This window comes from Oryzias latipes, chromosome 14 (genome assembly GCF_053564925.1).
Source record: "Oryzias latipes strain Hd-rR chromosome 14, Olatipes_Hd-rR_3.1".
Classification (NCBI taxonomy): domain Eukaryota; kingdom Metazoa; phylum Chordata; class Actinopteri; order Beloniformes; family Adrianichthyidae; genus Oryzias; species Oryzias latipes.
In genome coordinates, this window is record NC_136250.1 from 25,575,001 (window position 1) to 25,600,698 (window position 25,698).

Genomic DNA, 25,698 nt, shown 5'->3' on the forward strand with positions numbered 1-25,698 from the left:
ATTTTTATTTGACTAAAAGATCTGACAGATAAGAAGGCGCAAGAGCGTTAAGACATTTAAAAACTGTTAAAAGTGTCTATAAAATCAATCCTGAACCATATGGGGAACCAATGCAGGAATCTTATTATAATCAACGATTGTTCTATCTAGTTGTGTGATGCATCAGAACGGAGCAGAGCAGAGAGCTTGTAGTCTGCTGATTGTAGCTTCTACGTCAAAACTACAATATTTTTCCAACTGCGTTTTTTTCCCCACTGATTTACCACAATTTGAATAGAGAACAACTCAGAAATGCAATTCTCAGCTTAATTTTCTTTAAAGATCTTCTGCAAATTGCTACAAGATCATAGAAACCCTTGTGCTATCCTAGGCACTTTAACATTGGGAGTTGGGTCATCTAGACGAGTGTTTTTCAACCTTTTTTGAGCCACGGCACACTTTAACCTTGACAAAAATCCCGCGGCACACCAGCATCCAAAAAAAGAAAAAAAAACAGAAATTCATGGTCTGTATTGATCGAACCCCCCCCCCCCCCCCCCCCCCCCGCCCGCCCGCAATCTCACGTGCATTTTGGTGATAATTGTAGCCGGAAAAGCAGGAAGTTGCGGCTGTTTTTTTCTAAGAGATGAAATGAAAGTTAAATTAGAAAATTAAGAAACTGTTTGTTTGTTGTGGTTTCAAGACGTTTCACAAGGACAACTCATTGTGCGCTCGGACACTGGCCCTTTAAGCCAATGCATCATGGGAGATGTAGTGTGAAAACTGCTGAAAAATTGCAGAAAGCGTCTCTGAGCTTCATTGTTTTGTTCACCTGTTCCACGGTCTGACACCGGACTCTGTGGAAAGCTACACCGCTAAAGACGAGCTTTAGCTGGTATTTTTGTAAGAACTGAGCGACTTTATCAGCAGAATTAAGAACAAGGAAGTGAAGACTTTCAGCACTTCTGATTGGTCAGACTGATGACATGTGATTAAGCCTTCAAGAATGATTGGCGGAGACAGTTAAAGGGGCGGGACTTTTCCGCAAACTGTCATAGCTGCAGGTAAATTGCGGTACAGTCATTCTTATCAAAATGTCTTTAATAGAATTAAATAAACACAAAGAAAAGTAAAAGAAAAGAAAAAGTAATTATAAGATCTTTTATATTCCTAACTACTCAGTGTTTTATCAGGGCCTGTTTGGATGAACAAAGAGCTGAGTTCCTGGAGATGGAAAATGTTTTTAGATCAGTGAATGAGGGCAATTTCCCACGGCACACTTGACCATCTCCCACGGCACACTAGTGTGCCGCGGCACACTGGTTGAAAAACACTGATCTAGACCCACTAGACAGTGCTCTGAACCTTTTTTCTTCAATGATTTGTGATCTTCACTGGTGTCCATGGATTACATGAAATTTTTCCACCTTTATCATGGTAGGGAGAACACGTCAATGAAGGGTGGGGTCATCTAAGATAGCACAAGGGTTAAAAACACCAAAAACACAATTTCTATCAGAGTGGGTGTATGAAATTGTGAAATCTCTTTCTGAGCTTTGAAACATCAGAATTATTCTTTTCATCAGATCTCATCTGCTTGAATCTTTTGTCAATTCTGTCTGTAGTCTGTTTATCCATTCATCTTCAGAACTGATTTACTTTTGTGGTCATGAGATTGCTGGAGCAAATCCAGCTACTGTTGGATGAGGGCGGGGTTCACCCTGACCACGTTTCCAGTCTGTTACACCTACACACCTAGAGACGATTAAGGATCATCAATTAACCTATAAATCCTGTTTTTGGAAACTGAACTTTCTAGAGAAAAACACACACAAACTCCACACAGAAAGAACCCACTGGGATTTGAACCAGGACCTTCTTGCTGTGGGTTAAGAGTGCTAACCACTACACCATCATGGACCCCTTCATTTGTTCTGTTCTTCATGATTTAATTGTTTTTTAGTAATGTCTTGTAAAGTGAAATGTTTTTTTTATATATAAAAGGCATTATTATTCATGAACATGTGAAGAAATACTGTATTCAAATACTGTAAGTATTTGAAGAAACTAAAGAACCTGAACCAGTTTCTTCTTGATGGATCTCCAGTCTGTGTGCACAGATCCTACAGTCACTAACATGACCTGCATTTTCTCTGTCTGCTGCAGGACAGCTCCACGTCGCCAGAATCAGACGCTAGACTTTCCAAAGCAACACAACAACCCACAGTCAGGACTTGATTCTGGTTCATCTTCATTCACCTGAACATGCAGCGGCGAACAAACAGGAGAGGATGCACTGAGAATTTTGTAAAAGAAAGGCATTTAAAGCTTCCTGAGCTGAAGGAGGCTGCTATAAAAATTAATCATCCAAACAAGTACATCTACAGAGACGACATCCCAGCATATCCTCAACCAAAGTTCCAAGTCAGTTTTTTGAAACATGACACAACACGTGTGGGCTTGGAAGGAATCCGGCAGGATGAAGGCTTTAGGAATCCATATGGTAAATCCATGCTTTGGTGGAGCCTGCATGTGAGACCGGAGGATGTGGAAGCTGCTGAGAAGCAGCTCATGGAGGAGACGTACCCTAATATGAACGGGAAGATCGACCTGCCGAACTTCGCGAAGTCCCCGGCCTTTTTATCCACATCCCGGTTGGGCAACTTCCGCTTCATCTTTCCCCTGGATGAAGTGTTAGAGGCCTACAGTCGGCAGGTAAAGCTCTGACCCCCAAATCTTCTGCAAGATTGGCATTTCTATGTTTCCAGCTTCTGCTCAAAATTTTATCAGCCAGAGATTCCACAAATTATCCTTTGAGATGAAAAGTCTGTAATGACCATCACAGAAATACTTCAACTGTGAGAAACAGAATAACAGCTGTTCTGGCACAGGGCGGGGCAGGAGAATAATTGTATCAGAAACAGGCAAAGATAATTGAGTTGAGTTATGTAAACCAGTGTGTCCCTTCCTCAATCATGATATTATGACGTGATCTCTGGCTTTTGTTCTGATATTTATATCTTTCCCTACTTTGTCTTGAATACTGAAAAAATGTCGACCTCTCCTCTCCCTTTCCCATTGTTTCTGCAATAATTCGCATCCTAATAATTGCTGTAATTTCCATTCTTCCTAGGTCTTCAGATCCAGCTGTATATATGGGAATGAATGAAGCATGGACTGTGTCTAACCTGTCTGCTGTTATTTCATCCTAGTTTCCTTTCCCTTTGGGGAGATACAAATACACTTGCACGGTTGGAAAAACCCAAAAAGGAGTGGCCGGGTACAAAAACGTCTTAACTAGGGTTTTACCATGAATGTTTGTCTCTCTGGCTAATCTAGCTAATTTCCAAGCAACACTTTCGTTTTTTCCACTACCACTTTCGCAACAAGGAGCAATAGCTCTCCTAACCAAGTGTTCTTCATCTGCACTACCCTGTATTTCAGGGGTGGGCAATTATTTTAACTTGTGGGCCACATTCAGTTCTAAAATTCAAGGAGCAGATGTGAGAAAGAAATAACATGGAATTGTAGATGAAAACATTTGGATTGAAAATTATTTTTTAGAACAGAATATTCTAGAGTTTTTAGTTTAAAACTCTTCTTCCACCGGTGGGGGTACTGGATCGATTCGGGCTGGCAGATCATCTCGGGGTCCTTCGAGCAATGATGATGTCACCCTACGGTAACACCAGTTGGACAAACTACTTAGCGATTTTACGTTTCCTTTTTTTTTCTTTTAACTTTATTGACAATTGAGGTATCATACATTAAATGACGAACAATAACCATATAATCAACATTACCTCGAAAAATAATCACCATTGCCAGACATAACACATTTTTTTTTTCCACTTTCGGCTTCTCCCATCAGGGGTTGCCACAGCGAACAAGTCGCATGGTAAATTTGGCAATGTTTTACGCCGGATGCCCTTCCTGACGCAGCCTTCTCAGGCCGGGCTTGGAGCCGGCGGAGGTGGAGAGGGGAACAGGGAGCAGCCTGGAGTCGAGCCCTGGTTTCACGGATGGAAGGCGCCGCAAACCAGCACGAGCTAAACTGGCTCCCTGCCAGACATAACATATAAACATAGAAAATAAAGAATAGAAAAGAAAAGAATAAACATAACACACACACAAATACAAAACAAATAAGTAAAATAAAAAATAAAAAAAATAAAAAAAACAGAAAACCAATCCAACTGGTTTAACAGTGGTTAGGGGTACTCATAAAGTTTGTATTTCTGAACAAAACTAAGCAATTTCAAGCCATTTTTTCTTTTTCAGATAAGGGATTGCACGTAAAAACAGAGCATCTATCATTTTCATAACTCTTTGTATTGCCAAAAAAACTATTTTAATAAATTGGAAAAACAAGAAAAATATAAACATAAGTCAACACAGAAATCTGCTGTTTGATCATATCAGCTTGGAAAAAATGTCAGCCCAAAGCTCAAGTAACTTTGAAAGAATTCAGTCTCTCTGGTCTCCTGTGGTTGACTCCATGACTTAGGGGGTGGGGGGCTTGGTCGTCGCTGCTCCTTGCCCTTCTGCCGTGGTTTGGGGTGGGGGTCGGGGCTTCCGGTGCCTGGCGGGGGCGGTGGGGGGCTCCGTTGGTCGGGGGGTCGGGTCCGGTGCCTGGGTGGGGCGGGCTGGGGCGCTGCGTGGTCCTCTGGGCTTGGGTGTGGGGGTGCGTGGTGGGGGGGTGGGGTGGTGGTCTGGCTTGGCTTGGGGGGGTGGTCCCTTTGCCTGTGCTGGGGGGGGTTGGCGGGGGGCCCTGCTCGGGTGGGGGGGGCCCAGCGGCGCCGGATGGGCTGCCCATCTGCACCTGGGGCTGGGATCGGCCCTTCCCTGGCTCTGGGGCGGGACGGGACAACCCTCTCGGGGCCCCCGGTCGCTCTGGGTGTCACCCGCTTCGGCTGCGGGGTCTGGGGTGGGGTGGGGTGGGGGGCTTGTCGGCCCTGTCCTGTGGGGGGGCATTCTGGGGGGGAGGGGGGGCCCATTATTAGTACGGGTCGGGGGGGCTAGCGGGTCGGGGTCTCCGCTGAGGCAATCAGTGGTTGCCTCGGCCGGTTGGCCTCCTCGATCCCGTCGAGGCCTGACCAGAGCTCTTCTAGGGCCGGCGTCTGGGGGTGGGGGCCTGGGCTTGCTCCGGGGGGGGGGCGACGCTTTCTGGCTCCTCTCTCTCTGTGTGGGGCGGGTGGTGCCGGGCCTGGGGTGTCGGCGCCTCCGGGGGTGGGCCCCTGGGCTGGGTGGCCCTGGCCCCTTTGCTGGGGGTGGGCTGGGGGACGGCTGTTTGACCACCGGGGGACAGTTTACCAGCTGTCCCCAACTTACCCCCTTCCTTATATAACCTCATATTAGGGTGAGGGGGTCTAGCCTGCGATGCGCCTTGGGGGGGGGCTACTTGGGAGTGGCCCCCCTCCTATGGTTGCCGTATGGAGTGGGCCCCCCCTCTTTCGGTTTTATTTGCACCTTAGACATGTATGGTCCTTGGTAGGGGGGGTGCTTGGACATCACTGCAAGCAAGCAGCAGATGTCCTCCTGGCACCCTACCCGCCAATTTTAACCGCACCTTAGACATTTAGGGCCCCTTGGTGTGGAGGGTGAGGGGACATCACTGTGAGTAATCAGGAGATGTCCCCTTAGTGCCCTACTCGCCAATTTTAACTGCACCCCCCTTAGTACACACACGCCTCCCCCTTCAATATATACATTCAAACATAAACACACACACATGCACACAATCACCCTCTCAAGCACCCATACACGCACACACATTTTACAAGGAAGGTGGGACCTGGGTCCATCTGTCCCCTACCCCTTCCCTGGTGGGGGGTGTGGGCCCTTTGGCGATGGCGGCCGTGTCCCTTGGGTGCCGGCTCCCTGGGCCCGGCGGTGCTCTCTCCGCGCGGTGGGGGGGTTCATATTACACCAGAGCCGGGGGTGTTCGTGTCCCTGGGGGGTGGGTCCTGGTCCTTGCCCCTGGGCGCTGGGCCCCGCCAAACTTCCAACATGGCCGAGCCTGGTCGGGCCATATTTATAACACCCCTTGTGGGCCGCCCTTTTTTCCCCGGGGTTCCCCCCTCCTGGGCGGGGGCGGCGGGCCCCTGCCTTGCTCCTCCCTGGACCAACCGTGGGCCGGGTGGGTGGCTGCCTGGAGTGCGGAGCGGGTCTCCCTTGGGGGGTCCTGGCTCGTACCTGGGGTCGGGGCGGGGGGATGCCCGGAACTCCTGGGTGGTGGTGGGGTGCTCGTCTGGGGCTGTGGGCGTCCCTCTCCGGTGGGGCCCTGCGTTGGGCTCTTCCGGCGCGGCGGGGGGCTGCTTTCCTGGCTGGGCTGGGGCGGCGCTCTCTTTCCCTCTGCGCCTCCCTGCTCTCTGGCTCTGGGGGCCTCGCGGCGGTCCTGCTGGCCCTGGCCTGGGTGGCGGTCTTGGTCGCCCGGGGGGCGGTTGTTCCCTGCCTGTTCCCGTGTGGCGTTGGGGGAATTCCGGCTGCCGCTGCTGCTGCGGCGGGGGTGTGGGGGTGGGGGTGGCTGGGCGCTCCTCCTCCTTCTTTTCACATTCCACCATCCATTTTAGAAGAACATAAACACTCACCTGAGCACAGGTGTTGGCTCACCTTTGCACTAATAGTTTGCATGATTGAATGAATGAAAGATTTCACACTAGTTGGTTTAAAGGCATAGGTATGCGTTCGTGAACACTATTTGTTTTGTGTGCATGTTGACATGTGGACATTTTTGCGGCTAGCAGGTGTGTTGATAATATTTGAGTGTGTGTGAACAGGCCCCGCCCTTTTTTACTACATTTGAACCGTACCGTAACGATAAACAACCAGTAAGTCTGTCTGCTCTATGCTGCCTCATGGTCTTACCCCCTTTCCCCTCCGATTATCACCCTCCTACCCCCCCCTCTCTCTAACGTCCCTCTCTCTTCTTCCCCTCTTTCCTTTTCCGTCCGGTCCAACACCAAAGATTTTCAAACATGATTGAAATTAATAAAGTTTGGCCTCAATTACAAAAGGGGTTTATTCAGACATACCTTTGGTTTGTCTGAAGATGAATAACCCCTCTTGTTAAAATAAAATATGTCCAACACAAGAGGCCTTCAGCTCTCATCTGTTTGCCTAGCTGTTGGACAGGACAAGTTAAAAAAAAAAAAAAAAAAAAAAAAAAAAAAAAAAACAGAGCTCTTAATGAAATGTAATAAAAAAGTGGTTTGGTCTTGAAATTTTTATTTTTTGTGTATATAAAACTTTCCTTGCAATATCAGGATATTAAGAACAATATTTTCTGTTCTATAAGATGACGGAAAGTTATAGTATTATCGTTCACCGTAACTGTAAGAGCGTGATTTGTCTGGACCAATAAATTGACCAATCACTATCGTACACGTCATCGTGCCAACTTCCAGCCAATCAAATACTGTGATGTAATCATTGGTGGAAGGACCCTGAAGGACCCCGAGACCATCTGCCAGCCCGAGTCGATCCGGTACCCACAGCGGGACAGCCACTGTGTGAGTTGCGCATGAGAAATAACATACAGAGCTTTTTCTAAAACTTTGGCACGTCTCAGCTAAAGCTAATCACTAGCAGTATCCATGCCAAGCTAGTGCCGACGTTCTTGGGGAATTAATTTGACTTGCATATTTGCATATGCGGACAAAATGGGAGATAAAAAAGACCTTCGAAAGAAACGGGGACAAGCTGACCAGGACTCGGTGTCTCACTTTTGTGTACAAACGGCTATGATGAAAGGCGGTGAGGAACCCAACGCGGGTGCGCCGCTAAATGAAGTCACATTTACCAGAGCTCTGGAGGTTCTGAAGCAGGACATTTGTGACAAGCTGGACAGTAAGATTGATGCAGTCACGCATACGTTTCGGTTTGAAATTTCATCTGTGAAGGAGGAATTTAAAGCTGCTGTATACAAGCCACTGTCAACTCTCGGGGAGCCACCATCAAAGATCTAGAGCTTTCAGCCACAACATGCAGTGATGACCTCTGCAATCCACTGTGAAAACCCTAAAGGAGGAGGTCAAACAACTGCAAACCAAATGTGTGGATCTAGAAAAGCAAGAGCACGCCGTAATAACATCCGTCTGATTGGTGTTCCAGAAAGGGGTAGAAACACCTGATCCCAGGGAATTTACCTCCCAACTTCTACAGGATCTATTGAAATTGGATGAACCCCCCCCTGCTGGATCGTGCTCATAGAGCTCTTGGCCCAAAACCCAAAACAGGGCCCCTCCTAGACCTCTGCTTGTCAGGGTGCATTATTTTCACGTTAAGAAAAGATGCTACAGCGTCTTTCCTGACTTTACAGCTGTAGTGGCCAAGAAACGCTCAGAATTTACCAGTGTCAAGCATCTACTGCACACATGTCCTGGTGTCAGATTTGGCCTGTTCTGTTCTATCCTGCAGAATTGCAGAAAATTTTATATATATTTAAAAACAAACAAACGCCCCTCTCACCCTCCGCGGGTGGTTTCTCCTCCAAGCTCGGGTCCTCTACCAGAGGCCTGGGAGCTTGAGGGTCCTGCGCAGTATCTTAGCTGTTCCTAGCACTGCGCTTTTCTGGACTGAGAGGTCTGAGGTCTTTCCAGGTATCTGTTGTAGCCACTCCTCCAGCTTGGGGGTTACTGCCCCGAGTGCTCCAATTACCACAGGCACCACTGTCACCTTCACTTTCCATGCTTTCTCCAGTTCTTCTCTGACTCCCTGGTATTTCTCCAGTTTCTCATGTTCCTTCTTCCTGATGTTTCCATCACTTGGCACTGCCACATCCACCACAACGGCTTTCCTCTGTTCTTTATCCAGCACTACAATGTCTCGTTGGTTCGCCATTACCATCCTATCAGTCTGGATCTGGAAGTCCCACAGGATCTTTGCCCTTTCATTCTCTACCACCTTTGGAGGTGTTTCCCATTTTGACCTTGGGGTTTCCAGTTCATATTCTGCACACATGTTCCTGTATATTATTCCAGCTACTTGATTGTGGCACTCCATGTATGCTTTATCTGCCAGCATCTTACACCCTGCAGTTATGTGCTGGATTGTTTCAGGCGCCTCTTTGCACAGTCTACACCTTGGGTCTTGTCTGGTGTGGTAGATCTGAGCCTCTATTGCAGGGCTTGTTCCTGGGCTGCCAGGATGAGTGCTTCAGTGCTATCCTGTAGGCCAGCCCTTTCTAGCCATTGGTAGGACTTCTTGATATCAGCCACTTCAGTTATGGTCCGGTGGTACATCCCATGCAGGGGTTTGTCTTCCCATGAGGATCTGTCCTCCAGCACTGTATCCTCTGCTCTCCATTGTCTGAGACATTCACTGAGCACACTGTCATTTGGGGCCTTGAGCTTGATGTACTCATGGATCTTGGATGTTTCATCCTGGATAGTGGCTTCTACACTCACTAGTCCTCTGCCTCCTTCCTTGCGGCTAGCATACAGTCTCAGGGTACTGGATTTGGGATGGAACCCTCCATGCATGGTGAGGAGCTTTTGTGTTTTAACATCCATGGTCTGTATCTCTTCCTTTGGCCATCTTATTATTCCTGCAGGGTATCTGATAACTGGCAGTACGTAGCTGTTTATTGCCCGGGTCTTATTTTTGCCATTGAGCTGGCTTCCCAGGACTTGCCTTACTCGTTGGAGGTATTTAGCTGTTGCAGCTTTCCTTGTTGCCTGCTCCAGGTTGCCATTTGCCTGCGGAATTCCAAGGTACTTGTAACTGTCCTTGATGTCTGCTATTGTTCCTTCTGGGAGTGAGACCCCTCCTGTGTGGACTACCTTGCCTCTCTTTGTCACCATCCGGCTGCATTTCTCGAGCCCAAATGACATCCCAATGTCAGTACTGTAGATCCTGGTGGTGTGGATCAGGGAGTCAATGTCACGCTCGCTCTTAGCATATAGCTTGATGTCATCCATGTAGAGGAGGTGACTGATGTTGGCCCCATTTCTGAGTCGGTATCCATAGCCAGTCTTGGTGATTATTTGGCTGAGGGGGTTCAGACCTATGCAGAACAGCAGTGGGGACAGAGCATCACCTTGGTATATCCCACATTTGATGGACACTTGTGCAAGTGGCTTCCCATTGGCTTCAAGGGTGGTTTTCCACAGCTTTATTGAGTTTCCTATGAAGGCTCTTAGAGTCCTGTTGATGTTGTACAGCTCCAAGCATTCAGTGATCCATGTGTGTGGCATTGAGTCATAGGCCTTCTTGTAATCAACCCAGGCTGTGCACAGGTTGGTGTGTCGTGACTTGCAGTCATGAGCGACTGTTCTGTCGACCAGGAGTTGGTGTTTGGCTCCTCTGGAGTATCTACCAATGCCCTTCTGTGTGTTACTCATGAACTGATCCATGTGCCTATTTATCTTGGTTGCAATGATGCCTGACATGAGCTTCCATGTTGTGGAGAGACAGGTTATTGGCCGGTAGTTGGATGGGACTGCACCCTTTGAGGGATCCTTCTAGATGAGGATCGTTCGCCCTTCCGTTAGCCATTCGGGGTGAGTCCCATCTCTTAGCAGCTGGTTCATTTGTGCTGCCAGGCGCTCAAGGAGTGCGGTAAGCTTCTTTAGCCAGTAGGCATGTATCATGTCAGGGTCCGGTGCTGTCCAGTTCTTCATACCTGAGACTCTTTCTTGGATGTCTGCCACTGTGATGGTTACTGGATTCTGTTCGGGGAGGTTGCTATGTTCTTTTCTCAGAGAGACCAACCACTGGGCATTGCTGTTATGTGCTGTCTCTTTCTCCCATATACTTTTCCAGTACTGTTCAGTTTCTAGCCTTGGTGAGTCTGCTCGGCTGTTTTGACCCTGCCACTGAGCGTACACTTTTGCAAGTTGAGTTGCGAAGAGCCTGTTTATCCGTCCGGCTTCATTGTCTCTTGTGTACCTCTTTAGGTGGCTGCTCAAGGCTAGGAGCCTTTGTTTGGCAGTTTCCAGTGCTTCAGGTATGGGCATCTGGCTGTATCTCTTAAGTACTTGCTTTCTCATTGTACTTCTTTGAGCCTCTGTCAGCTTACTTACATCCTTCCGAGTTGCCTTGATTTTGTCCTCTAACCGTTGCTTCCATGGTGGGTACTGTTTTCTTCCATGGTTGCTCTTGTAGCTAAGCATCTCAAGGATCACTGCTGCAGCAGTATTAACGGCTGGGTAGCTCGGTTGGTAAGGTGCAGGACTGTCATGCAGGATTCCCAGGGCGGAATGAACAATTAATGGCAATGGAAATTGGGCAATTACCATAACAATGGAAATTGGGCAATTATCATAACAATGACGGGCAATTAACATCACCCAGTGAGGGTCCTTGGGCAAGACCCTTAACGCTAATGCCTACCTCACAACATGAGAGACAATGAACCACATGTCATGCCGGCTCAGACGTCGCCCGGCCAAACAAGGTCTGCGTCAGGTGCTGAGGGACCAGAGCACCCTGATGGAAAGTGGGCTACTGGAACAAGACGGAAATGGACCATATATATATATATATATATATATATATATATATATATATATATATATATATATATATATATATATATATATATATATGTATAGTCCATTGACCTGAAGAGAGCGGGGACCACCGTTTCTAGTCCATATGTATACAGTTCTCAGACTTAAAAAACATGGAGGGGTCTAAAATATTCATCATAGGTGCATTTCTACAGTGAGAGACAGAATCTGAAGAAACATTCAGAAATCACGTTGTACGATTTTTAAAAACAATTTATTTGTATATTACTGTGACAAATAAGTATTCGATCACTTGATTATCAGATAGATTTCTAACCAGCAAAGACCTGCTGTTCTGCTTTTAAATACTCCAACTCCACTCTGCTCCTGAATCTAAATTAGTGGCACCTGTTTGAGGTCGTTAGCTTGCATAAAGGCACCTGTGCACCCCACAATCAGTCAGAAGTCTAACTACCAACACGGGCAAAACCAAAGAGCTGTGAAAAGACACAAGAGACAAAATTGTAGACCTTCACAAAGCTGGAAGTGACTGCGGGGCAATTGCCAAGCAGCTTGGTGAGAAAAGAACAACTGTTGGAGCAATTTTCAGAAAATGGAAGAGGCTAATGATGACTGTCAGTGTCCCTCAGACTGGGGCCCCTCACAAGATCTCACCTTGTGGGGTATCGATGATGCTAAGGAAGGTGAAGAATCAGCCCAGGACTACATGGGAGGAGCTGGTCAATGACCTGAAGAGAGCTGGGACCACCGTTTCCAAGGCTACTATAAGTAATACATTGGCAGTTTGCCAATGACCATCTTGATGATCCAGAGGAGTCATGGGAGAAAGTCTTGTGGTCAGATGAGACCAAAATAGAACTTTTTGGTCTTAACTCCTTTCGGCGTGTTTGGAGGAGGAAGGAGGAGCATCATCCCAAGAATACCTGTCTCCACTATAATTCATCCCAAAGGTGTTCTAGCGTGTTCTAAAGTGTTCTCCTTCTTAAAGGAGTAAAAGGTCTTTGAGGGACAGAAATCTTCCTTGTTTGTGGGAGATGCATCCTTTTTTTCTGATCCATGTACAAATAATTTCTTTAAAAATACAACAATGTGATTTCCTGGATTCCTTTTATGTCTCTCACAGTTTAGGTGTTTCTAGATTATTGTAGACCAAACTTAGCTTTTTTAGTGACATAACTTGCAGAATCGAGGATGGAACGATACTTTTTTAGCTCCATTCTAAAACCAACATTCAGCATTATTGTTATGTGGGTACAAGATGAATGACAATGGGAGCCTTTTTAAAGTTTGAGTGTTTTTTCATTCCAGGAAGCTAAAAAAGTTGAAGTCAAAACATTGAAATACAAAAGACTTCATTCAAACTTTAGTTTGTTGAGCTTAATCATCTTCCCCAGAAGTACGCTCCCACTTCCCAAACAAATCTAAACTACGGACATGCATCATGTCCATCAAAACTGCTGGAAGAGTCAGCAGATCACTTCACACACTGATGCAGCACGCAGAATATCTATGGGAGTCTGAGAAACCAGCACACCTCCCACTAAAAGGAATCCCACCCCCATCCTACCTTACAGGTGTGTACAGCCCCCAATAACAGAACCAGAGTTTCAGAGAATCCAGTACTACAGCTGGAGTACCAAACACCACCACATCATTGTGTTTTGTTCCTACAACACACTGTCTGTTCAGTGGGCCTCTTATTCAGACTAATGAGAAGAACTTCTCCGTCTTCTTCCTCAGTTCTGTGCTGGTGGTCAGCCGGTCATGCGGGTCTTTGAGACGGTCCTGTACAAACAGGAAATTATGTACTCAGTGTTGGTCCACAGTCCAAATGGTCCAGAGGACTTCTCCCGGTATCCTTTGTTGGCTGAAGACCAGAACGCCGTCTGCTTCTTCAAAGACGGCAGATTCATCTGGAGGTCAGAGGCCATGTGTGAGACGCACGGGTAAGCTTGAGGAACAGCAGCAAATACAGAGATTTTGTGTATAAATAAAACATGGTATCAGGGCAAAGAAGAACATTTTTGAGCCCATGTCTCTCTTTTTTCTGTTTTTTCCCCCAAATGTTAAAGATAAAATCTACTGTAATCGAATCAGTTTTGGATCTGGAGACAAGACAAAAAGAAATATTACTTTCAATTATTAATATTATATTCTCAGATCAAAACTGTTCTTAAAAATTATCCATCCATTTTCTAAGCCCTTTCAGGGTCACAGGGATGCTGGATCTTATCCCAGCACTTTTGGGTAAAAGCGCAGTACATCCTTGATAGGTCACCAGTTCATTGCAAGGCTCTTAAAATCATTTCAAAGCTCATTTCTTCTCATCTCTGTAACTTATACAAGTCAAAGGTTCTTTAGAAGTTCACAAGTTTTTGAATGAATGTATTTTCTATTCATCTCCTACTGTGGAAAAAAACAGAAATATTCTTAAATTGATAAACTCAAAGCAGGGGTGCTCATTACGTCGATCGCGATCGACCGGTCGATCTTCAAGGACAAGAGGGTAGATCGCGGGCCAAAAAAGATTTAAAAAAAAAGTACTTCTTAAAAATCCACCAGCCAATCAAAATCCTCACCGACTAGGAACAGGACTTGATTGACATGTAGATTGGCCAATCGGACATCCTCTGAAACATACGTCACTGTCTCTTTCTGCCCCGCAATACGTCAAGTTCCCGGCAGAAGATCACTCCGGACAACAGGAGTGTTTATTGAAGCCGCCCCGCGTGTCTCCTCCTGCTACCGGCTTTGCAGTTCTCCCCCGATAAGTACGAGCTCATTAAGGAAGCCGTGCTTTCCGTGTCACACGCTTTGTACAGAGCCAGCAGCGCCTTTATGCCATGATGCGCGCATTGCACAGTTTACAACAGAGCACGAAGTTGCTGCTTTCAGTCTTTGTAATAAAACGCCTTATCTGTTAATACAAAATTATCTTTATGTAATCTCACTGTGTAGTTTTTAATCATCAGTACATAAACAATAATGTTCAAATAAACATGTAACTACTAAACATAATTAACTAACATTTATTAATAGTGTTTATATATATATATATACCGGCTGGGTAGCTCGGTTGGTAAGGTGCAGGACTGTCATGCAGGAAACCCGGGTTCGATTCCCAGGGCGGAACGAACAATTAATGGTAATGGAAAAAAATGGCAATGAAATGGGGCAATAACCATAACAATGACGGGCAATAAACATCACCCAGTGAGGGTCCTTGGGCAAGACCCTACCTCACAACAATGAACTGCATGTCATGCTGGCTCAGACATCGCCCGGCCAAACAAAGTCTGCGTCAGGTGCTGAGGGACCAGAGCAGCCTGATGGATCTGTTAGAATGCTACATCATCAAGTAATCCCACCCAGAATCAATCAAGGCTAACTGCCAAACAACTGGTAGCCCAGTGCTCTAACATACACAAACGGCAACTCCCATCACAACTTGAGATTGAAGCGATACAATACAATGCCACGGGAGAGCCAGAACAGCAGGTCAGAGAGGAGGTTATACCACACTCCCACCCTGAGATTGGGTACACAGCCCCAACAACCACAATTACGCTGAGCAAGGCAGCAACTGACATGAAAGACAAGATCATGTGTACAATGAACACTAGGCAACCCCGACACCAGCTACATCGGTTAAGTGATGGAGCGCCTGAAAGTCTACTGGAAACTGTGAATGAAGCATTGAGGGCAATTCCTATCACAACCATCACAGAAACCAATGAACTGGTTTACACTTCAGCAGCAGTGATCCAAGAGCAACCATGGAAGAATACAGTACCCACCATGGAAGCAACGGTTAGAGGCCAAAAGCAAGGTAACTCGGAAGGATGTGAGTAAGCTGACAGAGGCTCAAAGAGGTACAATGAGAAAGCAAGTACCTAAGAGATACAGCCAGATGCCCATACGTGAAGCACTGGAAACTGCCAAACAAAGGCTCCTAGCCTTGAGTAGCCACCTAAAGAGGTACACAAGAGACAATGAAGCCAGACGAATAAACAGGCTCTTCGCAACTCAACCTGCAAAAGTGTACGCTCAGTGGCAGGGTCAAAACAGCCGAGCAGACCCACCAAGGCTGGAAACTGAACAGTACTGGAAAAGTATATGGGAGAAAGAGACAGCACATAACAGCAATGCCTCTCTGAATAAAGAACATAGCAACCTCCCTGAACAGAATCCAGTAACCATCACAGTGGCAGACATCCAAGAAAGAGTCTCAGGTATGAAGACTTGGACAGCACCGGGCCCTGACATGATACATGCCTACTGGCTAAAGAAGCTTACCGCACTCTATTAACTCCTGGCAGCACAAATGAACCAGCTGCTAAGAGATGGGACTCACCCCGAATGGCTAACGGAAGGGCGAACGATCCTCATCCAGAAGGATCCTTCAAAGGGTGCAGTCCCATCCAACTACCGGCCAATAACCTGTCTCTCCACAACATGGAAGCTCATGTCAGGCATCATTGCAACCAAGATAAATAGGCACTTGGATCAATTCATGAGTAACACACAGAAGGGCATTGGTAGAGACTCCAGAGGAGCCAAACACCAACTCCTGGTCGACAGAACAGTCGCTCAAGACTGCAAGTCACGACACACCAACCTGTGCACAACCCGGATTGATTACAAGAAGGCCGATGACTCAGTGCCACACACATGGATCACTGAATGCTTGGAGCTGTACAACATCAACAGGACTCTAAGAGCCTTCATAGGAAACTCAATGAAGCTGTGGAGAACCACCCTTGTAGCCAATGGGAAGCCACTTGCACAAGTGTCCATCAAATGTGGGATATACCAAGGTGATGCTCTGTCCCCACTGCTGTTCTGCATAGGTCTGAACCCCCTCAGCCAAATAATCACCAAGACTGGCTATGGATACCGACTCAGAAATGGGGCCAACATCAGTCACCTCCTCTACATGGATGACATCAAGCTATATGCTAAGAGCGAGCGTGACATTGACTCCCTGATCCACACCACCAGGATCTACAGTACTGACATTGGGATGTCATTTGGGCTCGAGAAATGCAGCCGGATGGTGACAAAGAGAGGCAAGGTAGTCCACACAGGAGGGGTCTCACTCCCAGAAGGAACAATAGCAGAAATCGAGGACAGTTACAAGTACCTTGGAATTCCGCAGGCAAATGGCAACCTGGAGCAGGCAACAAGGAAAGCTGCAACAGCTGAGCTAAATACCTCCAACGAGTAAGGCAAGTCCTGAGAAGCCAGCTCAATGGCAAAAATAAGACCCGGGCAATAAACAACTACGCACTGCCAGTTATCAGATACCCTGCAGGAATAATAAGATGGCCAAAGGAAGAGATACAGACCATGGATGTTAAAACACAAAAGCTCCTCACCATGCATGGAGGGTTCCATCCCAAATCCAGCACCCTGAGACTGTATGCTAGCCGCAAGGAAGGAGGCCGAGGACTAGTGAGCGTAGAAGCCACTATCCCGGATGAAACATCCAAGATCCATGAGTACATCAAGCTCAAGGCCCCAAATGACAGTGTGCTCAGTGAATGTCTCAGGCAATGGAGAACAGAGGATACAGTGCTGGAGGACAGATCCTCATGGGAGGACAAACCCCTGCATGGGATGTACCACCGGACCATAACTGAAGTGGCTGATATCAAGAAGTCCTACCAATGGCTAGAAAGGGCTGGCCTACAGGATAGCACTGAAGCACTCATCCTGGCAGCCCAGGAACAAGCCCTGAGCACCAGAGCAATAGAGGCTCAGATCTACCACACCAGACAAGACCCAAGGTGTAGGCTGTGCAAAGAGGCGCCTGAAACAATCCAGCACATAACTGCAGGGTGTAAGATGCTGGCAGGGAAAGCATACATGGAGCGCCACAATCAAGTGGCTGGAATAATATACAGGAACATGTGTGCAGAATATGAACTGGAAACCCCAAGGTCAAAATGGGAAACACCTCCGAAAGTGGTAGAGAATGAGAGGGCAAAGATCCCGTGGGACTTCCAGATCCAGACTGATAGGATGGTAATGGCGAACCAACCAGACATTGTAGTGCTGGATAAAGAACAGAGGAAAGCCGTTATATATTTTTGAAAATGTGGTCTTTTAATTCAGATTGTACAATTTTTAGCTAAATTTAAAAAGCCTGTGTCTTTTGCAACTCCTGAGCAGCAGGTTTTCATTAGAATTTCACTTTTGGGTCGTGGGCAGGACTGTTGGTGCAGAAGTAACTAACCCCCTTAAATCCTTCGCTTACACTCTCCTGCTAGCTATTCAGACCCTCAGATAGAAGTACTGCTTACAGAACAGAAAAGAACTGTCCTGAATGGTGCTCTTCATCTTCATCTTCATCTTCACTCTCATCAGTCAAGCAGCGAATAGGGAATAGTAGGTTTTGACAGAGACATCTCCTGCGTTAAAGGTATAAAATTTAAACAAAAAGGGTTCCTGTTAGGGTCGCCTTTTAAATTAGTCATTTTGAACAACAACAAATACAATTAAAGCTACAAGTAGCATTTAGCGGGCCTGAGCAGGTGTGACCGCCTGACACGGGCGACCGCCCCTCGAGAAACACCCTGCTTAAGCTTTTTCATGTCGTACTACCTTCTTCATTCTGGAGCTGCAAGCTACAGTTAACATGACAGCAGCCAGTAGGTGGGGGGTGGGGGGTGGGGGGCTGTAATCTGTTGGCTTTAAGGACAAAGACTTTTGCATATAGCATGAAAAAAAAAATTGAACCGAAGCTTTGTTCAGATCCGCTCATTTTCTCATCAAGAAGAAGGCATTTTCAGATTAAAAAGTTGTCAATCAAGCAATGATGATAATCACTAACACTGTACCTAAAGATGTGAAAAATAGAAGTGATCTAATTTCCACTACAATGTATAGACAAGTGTCAGCTATGTTTGATAACTTGGCTGATCAGGTGGACCTGGATCTTGCAAAGCAGTTTTGCATCCAGTGTGAAGATTCTGTGGACAGCAGCAGTGCAGCGCAGCTGTGTTTTTTGTTTTTTTTTTACATCAAGAGAAGAACTCTTGACACAACTGCCCTAACAGATAACTACAAGAGGAGTTGAAATGTATAACACGGTGAAGGAGCTTTTGTGCAGAAAAAGGTACCATTAGAAAAGCCAGTAGCAGTGACTGCAGACGGGGCTCCTGCTATGATCAATAGACAAACAGGTTTCATCACTCACTGTAAAGCTGACCCAGACTTCCCAAAATGTCTGCATTACTGCAGCTTCATTCACCAGTAGGCCTTATGTGCAGAAGTGATTGGCTCTGGACACATAATGACTCCTATTGTGAAATCATGAACAACTTCAGCTGCAAAGCAAAACAGCACAGGATTTTCAATGTGCTATTGGAGGAAATGTCTGCTGAATATGGTGAATATGAATATGGTAAATATGAAATTGCATTTTTGACTGATATTACTGGAAAACTAAACCACTTGAACTGTGATCTGCAAGACAATGGCAAAACTATATATTTTTTTGACTAGCCTGCCTGAGCCAGTGTTTCTTGTGGGGATCTTTTCTGCCAGGGCTTGCCGGCTTGGTCGGTGGTTGTTGCTGCAGTTCTTGCCCTTACTGGGGCAGCTGGAGTTAAACACAGCAGCCTCACGGCTGTGAAGTGGACCCCGTTGATGTTCCAGTCTGGGTGGGCAGTGTAGCGATGTTCCTATGGCCAGGCTGGCTCCTGGTATGAAGAGATTCCCAAATACCGTTTCTTAACCGCAGAGCCAAGCATGTGTTTACATGTTTAGGTCAAAAATGTGATGAATAGCTTCATGTTGTCTAGTGATGTAAGTTTTTAACCTAGTTAAACCTACACATGCCACCCTGTTACTAATCCAGTTGATATGGTTCTCCATCTGTGTCTAAGTGATATAATCAGAATCAGAATCGTTTATTGTCATTGTACATGGGGATACAATGAAATTGCAGCAGCCTTGGAGTGAAGGAGTTACATAAAATAAAAATAAAAATAGAATAGAAAAAGAAATACTGTATTTACAACTCTTAACAAAAAATGAACAATATGGACAGAAACTATTAAATATTAAATATTTGTGGATAAAATAGAATGGAATTACATGAATTGCTGTGAGCACATCTTAATAAATATCAAGTTATTGCACAGTGACCCGGTTAGACAGTCAGGATATTGCACGCATTGTAGTAAAATTAGAGTGAGGTGTGGTTGGTGGACGTATGTGCATTCCGTATGATAATTGCCTGTGGAAAAAAGCTGTTTCTTAGTCTGTTTGTCCTGGTTCTGATGGACCTGTACCTCCTTCCAGAGGGCAGCAGTTCAAACAGAGGGAAAGCAGAATGGGTGGAGTTAGTGGTGATGCTAGTCACTCTGCTGAGGCAGCGAGACTGGTAAATGTCCTTCAGTGAGGGGAGGGGGCAGCCGATGATCCTCTGCGCTGTCTTTACCACTCTCTGGAGACTCTGCCGTTCTGCTTCAGTGCAGTGGGAAAACCACACTGTGATGCCATAGGACAGAATGCTCTCAATGGTTGAGCGGTAGAACGTTACCAGCAGCTCCTGGCTGACTTCGTTCCTCCTAAGTTTTCTCAGGAAGTGCAGGCGTTGCTGGGCCTTCCTGATGACAGTCATGGTGTTGTTAGACCATGTGAGGTCAGCAGAGATGGTGGTGCCCAGGAGGGTGAAGCTGTGGACCCTCTCCACACAGTTTCCATCGATGTAGAGTGGGGGTGGATCTGTTCTGTTTTTTCTGAAGTCCAGGATGATCTCCTTGGTCTTGGTGGTGTTCAGGATGAGGTTATTAGCCTGACACCACCTTGACAGTTTCAGGACTTCGTCTCTGTAGGCCGTCTTGTCGTCCCCAGAGATCAGCCCCACCACAGTAGTGTCGTCTGCAAACATCACCACGGTGTTGCTGGTGTGGGCTGGTCTGCAGTCTGCTGTGTACAGTGTGTACAGCAGAGGACTCAGCACACATCCCTGTGTGGAGCCTGTGCTCAGCGTCCGGGTGGAGGAGAGGTGGGGGTCAAGTTTGACTGTCTGTGGTCTGTTTGTCAGGAAGTCCTTGATCCACGAGCAGGTGAGTAGGTGGAGTCCTAGTTCAGACAGTTTGTTGACCAGAATGTCAGGAATGATTGTGTTAAAGGCTGAGCTATAGTCCACAAAGAGCATCCTGGCGTAGGTCTCTCTGTGTTCCAGGTGGCTCAGCGCAGTGTGGAGGGTGATGGAAATGGCATCATCCGTTGATCTGTTTGCTTTGTAAGCAAACTGGTGGGGGACGAAGATTGGAGGGAGGGAGTCTTTGATGTGTCCCAGGAGCAGCCGCTCCAGACACTTTGTGATGACAGGAGTGGGCGGTAGTCCGTGAGGAAGGCTGTGGATGAGGACTTTTTGGGTATCGGGATGATAGGGGATGACTTCAGGCATGCAGGGATGAAAGCCTGAGCTAGCGACAGGTTGAAGATTTTTGTGAAGACCTGGGAGAGTTGATCGGCGCAGGCCCGCAGAACCTTTCCGGGAACTCCATCAGGTCCCGCCGCTTTCCTGGGGTTTACCCTGCTGAACATCCGTGCCATCCGTGCCACGTCCATAAAGGCATTGTTTTTATATTTAGAGCTCTAAGCAACCAAACAGTTGTCTATATAAAAGAGCTTTTACAATTGTGCACTTTTAGCAGGCTGAAAAAATTATCTTTTTAAAATTGCCATTTCTAATTTGGGTTTTAAATTTTGAGTTCCATTTTTTTGTGCTTATTATTTTGTTTAAAAGTGCTACATATTGTATATACACATAATTTATTTAGAAAAATTTGCTATATGTGGTGTTTTTTGGTTTTGTAGTTTAATTTCATTGGATGTATAAAAAGGAAAAGAAGTTGCAGCATTGATTAAAAAAGGACAAAAGAGACATTTACTGTCTAAAGGCCTGTTCACACCGGGACGAATTTCGCCGGCGATTTTCGCCGACGTTTAACGCCTCGTGACTAAACAAAGGGCACCAATGAGAGTGTGCACACCGACGCGAAAAAACGCCAAGCGACAAAGCGTCAAAAAAAAAAAACGCCTCGGGTTCTCTATTCGACCAATGAGAATGGCGCTTTTGCACACGTGTCTGGAGCTTCTGAAGTTACAGTAAAACACAACTTGGGGGCGCTCAAACACAAAACTGCCTTGCTGAGCACACATACCGGCGAAGAAGATAGACGCCAAGTAGCGTCAACACTGCCGCAAAGAAATAATGACGGACATTCTTAAATATCCCCTTACCAAGTACCAGTTGGAGCTACTGATGCTTGAAATATTCATGTTTTCTTTGTATTATTCTGACAAGCGCGTAAATACTTGCTATCTTCTTCTGAGTGAAAAGCGACTTTAAGAAGGGTAAAGTTGCGCAGCGCCACCTTGTGTACAGGAGTATTTCTGTTTACATTAAGCGCCATCTAATGTCAGGGAATGAAATTGCATGTTCGCTCGGCTCACCGTCAGCGAAAATCGCCTGGGTGTGAACACAAAAAACGTGGCGAAAAACGCTGGCGAATAACGCCTGGCGAATATTCGTCCCGGTGTGTACGGGCCTTTAGTCTTATGTTACATCTGTAGAACTGTACTGAGAGTTGGGTTTTGTTTTGGAGCACATTCATGTGTTTTGTTTGTAAAAAAAAAAAGATAAAATATTAAGTTAATTGCATTTTAGATGACTAAAAAAGAAATGATTATTCATAAAAATCTATAAAAGACATACAAAACAAATGAAAAAGCAGTCTAGCCTCCCTCTTGTGGCTAAACTCTTGTCACCTCACTCCTGGGTAGTTAGCATATGAACAGGGAGCGGGGGGGGGGGGGGGGGGGGGGGGGGAATTTGACTCCAGCAACAGGGCAGACTGAGGGAAAAGCTGCAGCGTGAGGAAAAGGCTGAAGCATGTAAGAGGAAATTAGATCCTACAGTTGACCAGTTCATTTTATATCTGTAAAGAATGTTCAGGGAGCATTTAGACATGTTCAGCTATATGCGTGTGAAACTTGGTGTGGATAGTTGAAACATAAGTTATTTTAAAACACACTTGTTTGGAGTCCAGACGGAAAAAGCACAGGTTTTGGGATGAATCAGGATTTTTTAAAAATCATCTGTTTCACCTGGACGTCTGAAAAAAATATGGAAGGTAGCAAACACAGATCCCTACATTTAAAAAAAAAATGGTGTTGATATATGATGGATAAGTTATGAAAAATGATAGGTGTTTGTAGTTTTGCCTAAAAAGACGTTTTCGGACCTTTTTGGATGTAAAGCTCTCTAAAAAGTCAACTAGGGTCGCCTTTTAAATTAGTCATTTTTAACAACAACAAATACAATTCAACCAAACTGTGGGGTTGGGGGTATGAGACATGAACTTCCAGTTCCAGTAAAGGGCTTCTGGTTCCGGCTAATGATGTCTGTGCTACCTTGTTGTCTGCAGCCAGGTCCTCTTAAACAAATAGCCTTCAAGCATCTTTGCAACAGAGGGGAAATACTGAATCCTTTTTTTTTCCACCAAAGCATAATGTTTAACAAATAAATCCTGTTAGTTCTTCTTTAATACGTTTTTTTTTTCCTGACAGGTTCAAGCTCATCCAAAATGACAACAACTTAACAGTTGAGGAGATCCCTCTGTATCTCGCACCTTATTATGTCTGGGACAACGTTGCCATCGCTTTCCACGTCGGGGAAACGGTACCTTCACTGTCAAAGCTGCATCTCCATTCCTCTGAGCTCTCAGCCTGCAGTTTTCCTCATTCCAGCTCCAGACTAGCAAACTACAATCATTCTGCTTACCTCTAACTGAACATTCTGCTGCTCTGCATCCATCTCCTCTAAAGCTTCATTTCTGCAGCTTCTCTTCTCTGTACAGAAGACTAGAACCCTCAAGAACAGCTGTCCTTGTCACAGCTGGACTTAGCTGACCTCAAACTGTTGCAAAATCATATTGAATCATCAGGATTCACATGAACGTGTAATACTTGTTAACAAGTATTACATCTTTATGCTGTAAAAAAAAAGTGAAACCTCAGGTGTTCAGTTACGTCCACTGGTAAATGATCAGCTGTCATGACTCTCCAATCATTTATGAAAACCAGTTGGTATAGATATTCCACAGGCAGCTGTGAAGGACAGGAACTGACCTTTTTTATTCAATAATTAAAATGGAGAACATTTGAACAAACCTCCAATAAAACCCTGAAGCAGGTCTGCCTGGTCCTGGTTCTCCACCTGTCTCTGCTTCAGCTGGTTAGCAGAATCATCTGGTTTCAGGTTCTGAGTGATTGAAAGCTTTTCAACATGAGGTTTAAATTTGTCTCTACTGCTGTTAACAGAATTACAGAAAATGTCTGAATATAACAGTTTGTCTTGTTAAAATAAGGATGAAGCTAACTAAAGCCTTTATTTTGAAAAGGTGCTGAAGTTTGATGTGAATCAGCTCAGGCAGAACCTGGAGTACTGTAAACGAGACTCTGTGAATTACAACCGCAGTGAAAATCTGCGTGCTGAAGATGCTGAAGCAGTGATCAGGAACTTATGGCCAGAGGAAGAGGATGTGCCTCGTCCGTCTGGGTAAGGAAGCTAACAGAGGAGCTCCGCCCCCACGGCATTTTAAACAGTGGGGGCCAACCTGTTTGTTTCTTCAGCTTCTTGATTCCTTATTCTGCCGCTATGAAACCCATCCATCCATCCATCCATCCATCCATGCATGTATCCATCCATCCATCCATCCATCCATCCATCCATCCATCCATCCATCCATCCATCCATCCATCCATCCATGCATGTATCCATCCATCCATCCATCCATCCATCCATCCATCCATCCATCCATCCATCCATCCATCCATTTTCTCAACCTGCTGTATCTCGTCTGTGGAAGCCTATTTGTGGGGTGAAGGCTCGGTGCACACAATCACACACACTCACATTCACACCTTGAGACAGATTAAAGTCACCACTCAACCTATGAAGAATGTCTTAACACAGAAAAGCCCCGGCCAGGATTTGAACCGGTGGTAACTACTGCGCCACCGTGAAGCCCTGTTAAAAAAGCTGAAAAACTAAAAAACAACACCAGAAAAACTTTTAAAATAAAGTTTAATTATTGTTTTTTCCTGGTTTGTAAATTACGGGCTAATAAAGCTGAACGAGACCATCAGATACAGGATCTATTTACGTACGTACGTACATATTTTCTAATCCAGGTGTAACTATAAGTGATGAGTGTTGCTCATTAGGATGCAGAAGGCTGAGCATGATTTGTGCAGATAACAATGACAACAACTTTAAAGTGACCTGAGCGGTTTATGAGAGGTCAACAAGTAACCTAAAGATCCAACATTTACTGGTGGATTTCATGGATCCGCTGAGGGAAGAGTTAGTCTTCATGTTTACAGTCAGCTGAACAGTGGTGGTCGTTCTGTCACCAAAGCTTTTTTTACTGAGATTACCAAGCAGTGAAAAAACAGGTGTTTGTGTTGCTCCTCAGCCTCCGTGCAGCTTCATCCTGTCTGTAGACGTTTAGTGAGTGTGGACGGGGTAAACCTGAGTTCTTCCAGACCTGGACACTGCGTTTGTATGTGAGGATGTGATGTTTTCCAACTGTAACATCCCAAACATCTTCTCTGTGCTGTTTCAGAGACGATGAAGCTGCACTTCCTCAGCCCCCCTCCTGAACCCCCCCTCCTCTGACCAACCTGGAGCTCCTCCCACCTGCGACGTCTTCTGCTCTTAAGCCAATATTTACACTTTCAACTGTTTGCTCTGAAAATGCCTGCTGTAGCTCCTCCCCCTTTTGTCCCCACCAATCACAGACGTGTGTCAAGTTTTTGATTATGCTGATGATTCTCTTTCTAAAGATGAATAATAACTAACATGATGAATTTAATTTTGGACAATTTTCTTTCAGTTTAGGTTTTGATTTGGGTGATTTCTGATCATGTCTGTATGATCTCAGGACTTTTTACACGATCTTTTCTAAAGTCAGATGTTTTATGGTTTTACTGCATGTTGGAGTCATTAACTGGAGTTCAATATTTTAAGGATTTATTTTAGCAATTGTGATTGTGTGCTGTTTTCTTATTCTTTTAATCTTTTAACCTTTGAGTTAAAATCACAGAGAATCAAAGAAGCACAGAGCCTTCATTCAACGGTTGTGTTACACTAGATGAACGAACTGAATTCATGCATGAATTCATGTAATAAAGCAGTTTTTGCTTTTCTCTGTGA

At 45.6% G+C, this 25,698-nt stretch overlaps 1 protein-coding gene across 1 annotated transcript in view; it reads left to right on the plus strand.

Moving 5' to 3' along the window:
* LOC105355675 (uncharacterized) overlaps positions 1-25,698 on the plus strand; it is a 30,154-nt gene extending 4,456 nt beyond the window's left edge. Inside the window, exons 2-6 of the mRNA XM_078930554.1 lie at positions 2,146-2,694; positions 13,194-13,399; positions 23,049-23,160; positions 23,882-24,039; positions 25,109-25,698. Coding sequence (XP_078786680.1) covers positions 2,245-2,694; positions 13,194-13,399; positions 23,049-23,160; positions 23,882-24,039; positions 25,109-25,145 — 963 coding nt within the window. The 5' untranslated portion in view covers positions 2,146-2,244 and the 3' untranslated portion in view covers positions 25,146-25,698. The remainder of the gene's footprint in view (positions 1-2,145; positions 2,695-13,193; positions 13,400-23,048; positions 23,161-23,881; positions 24,040-25,108) is intronic.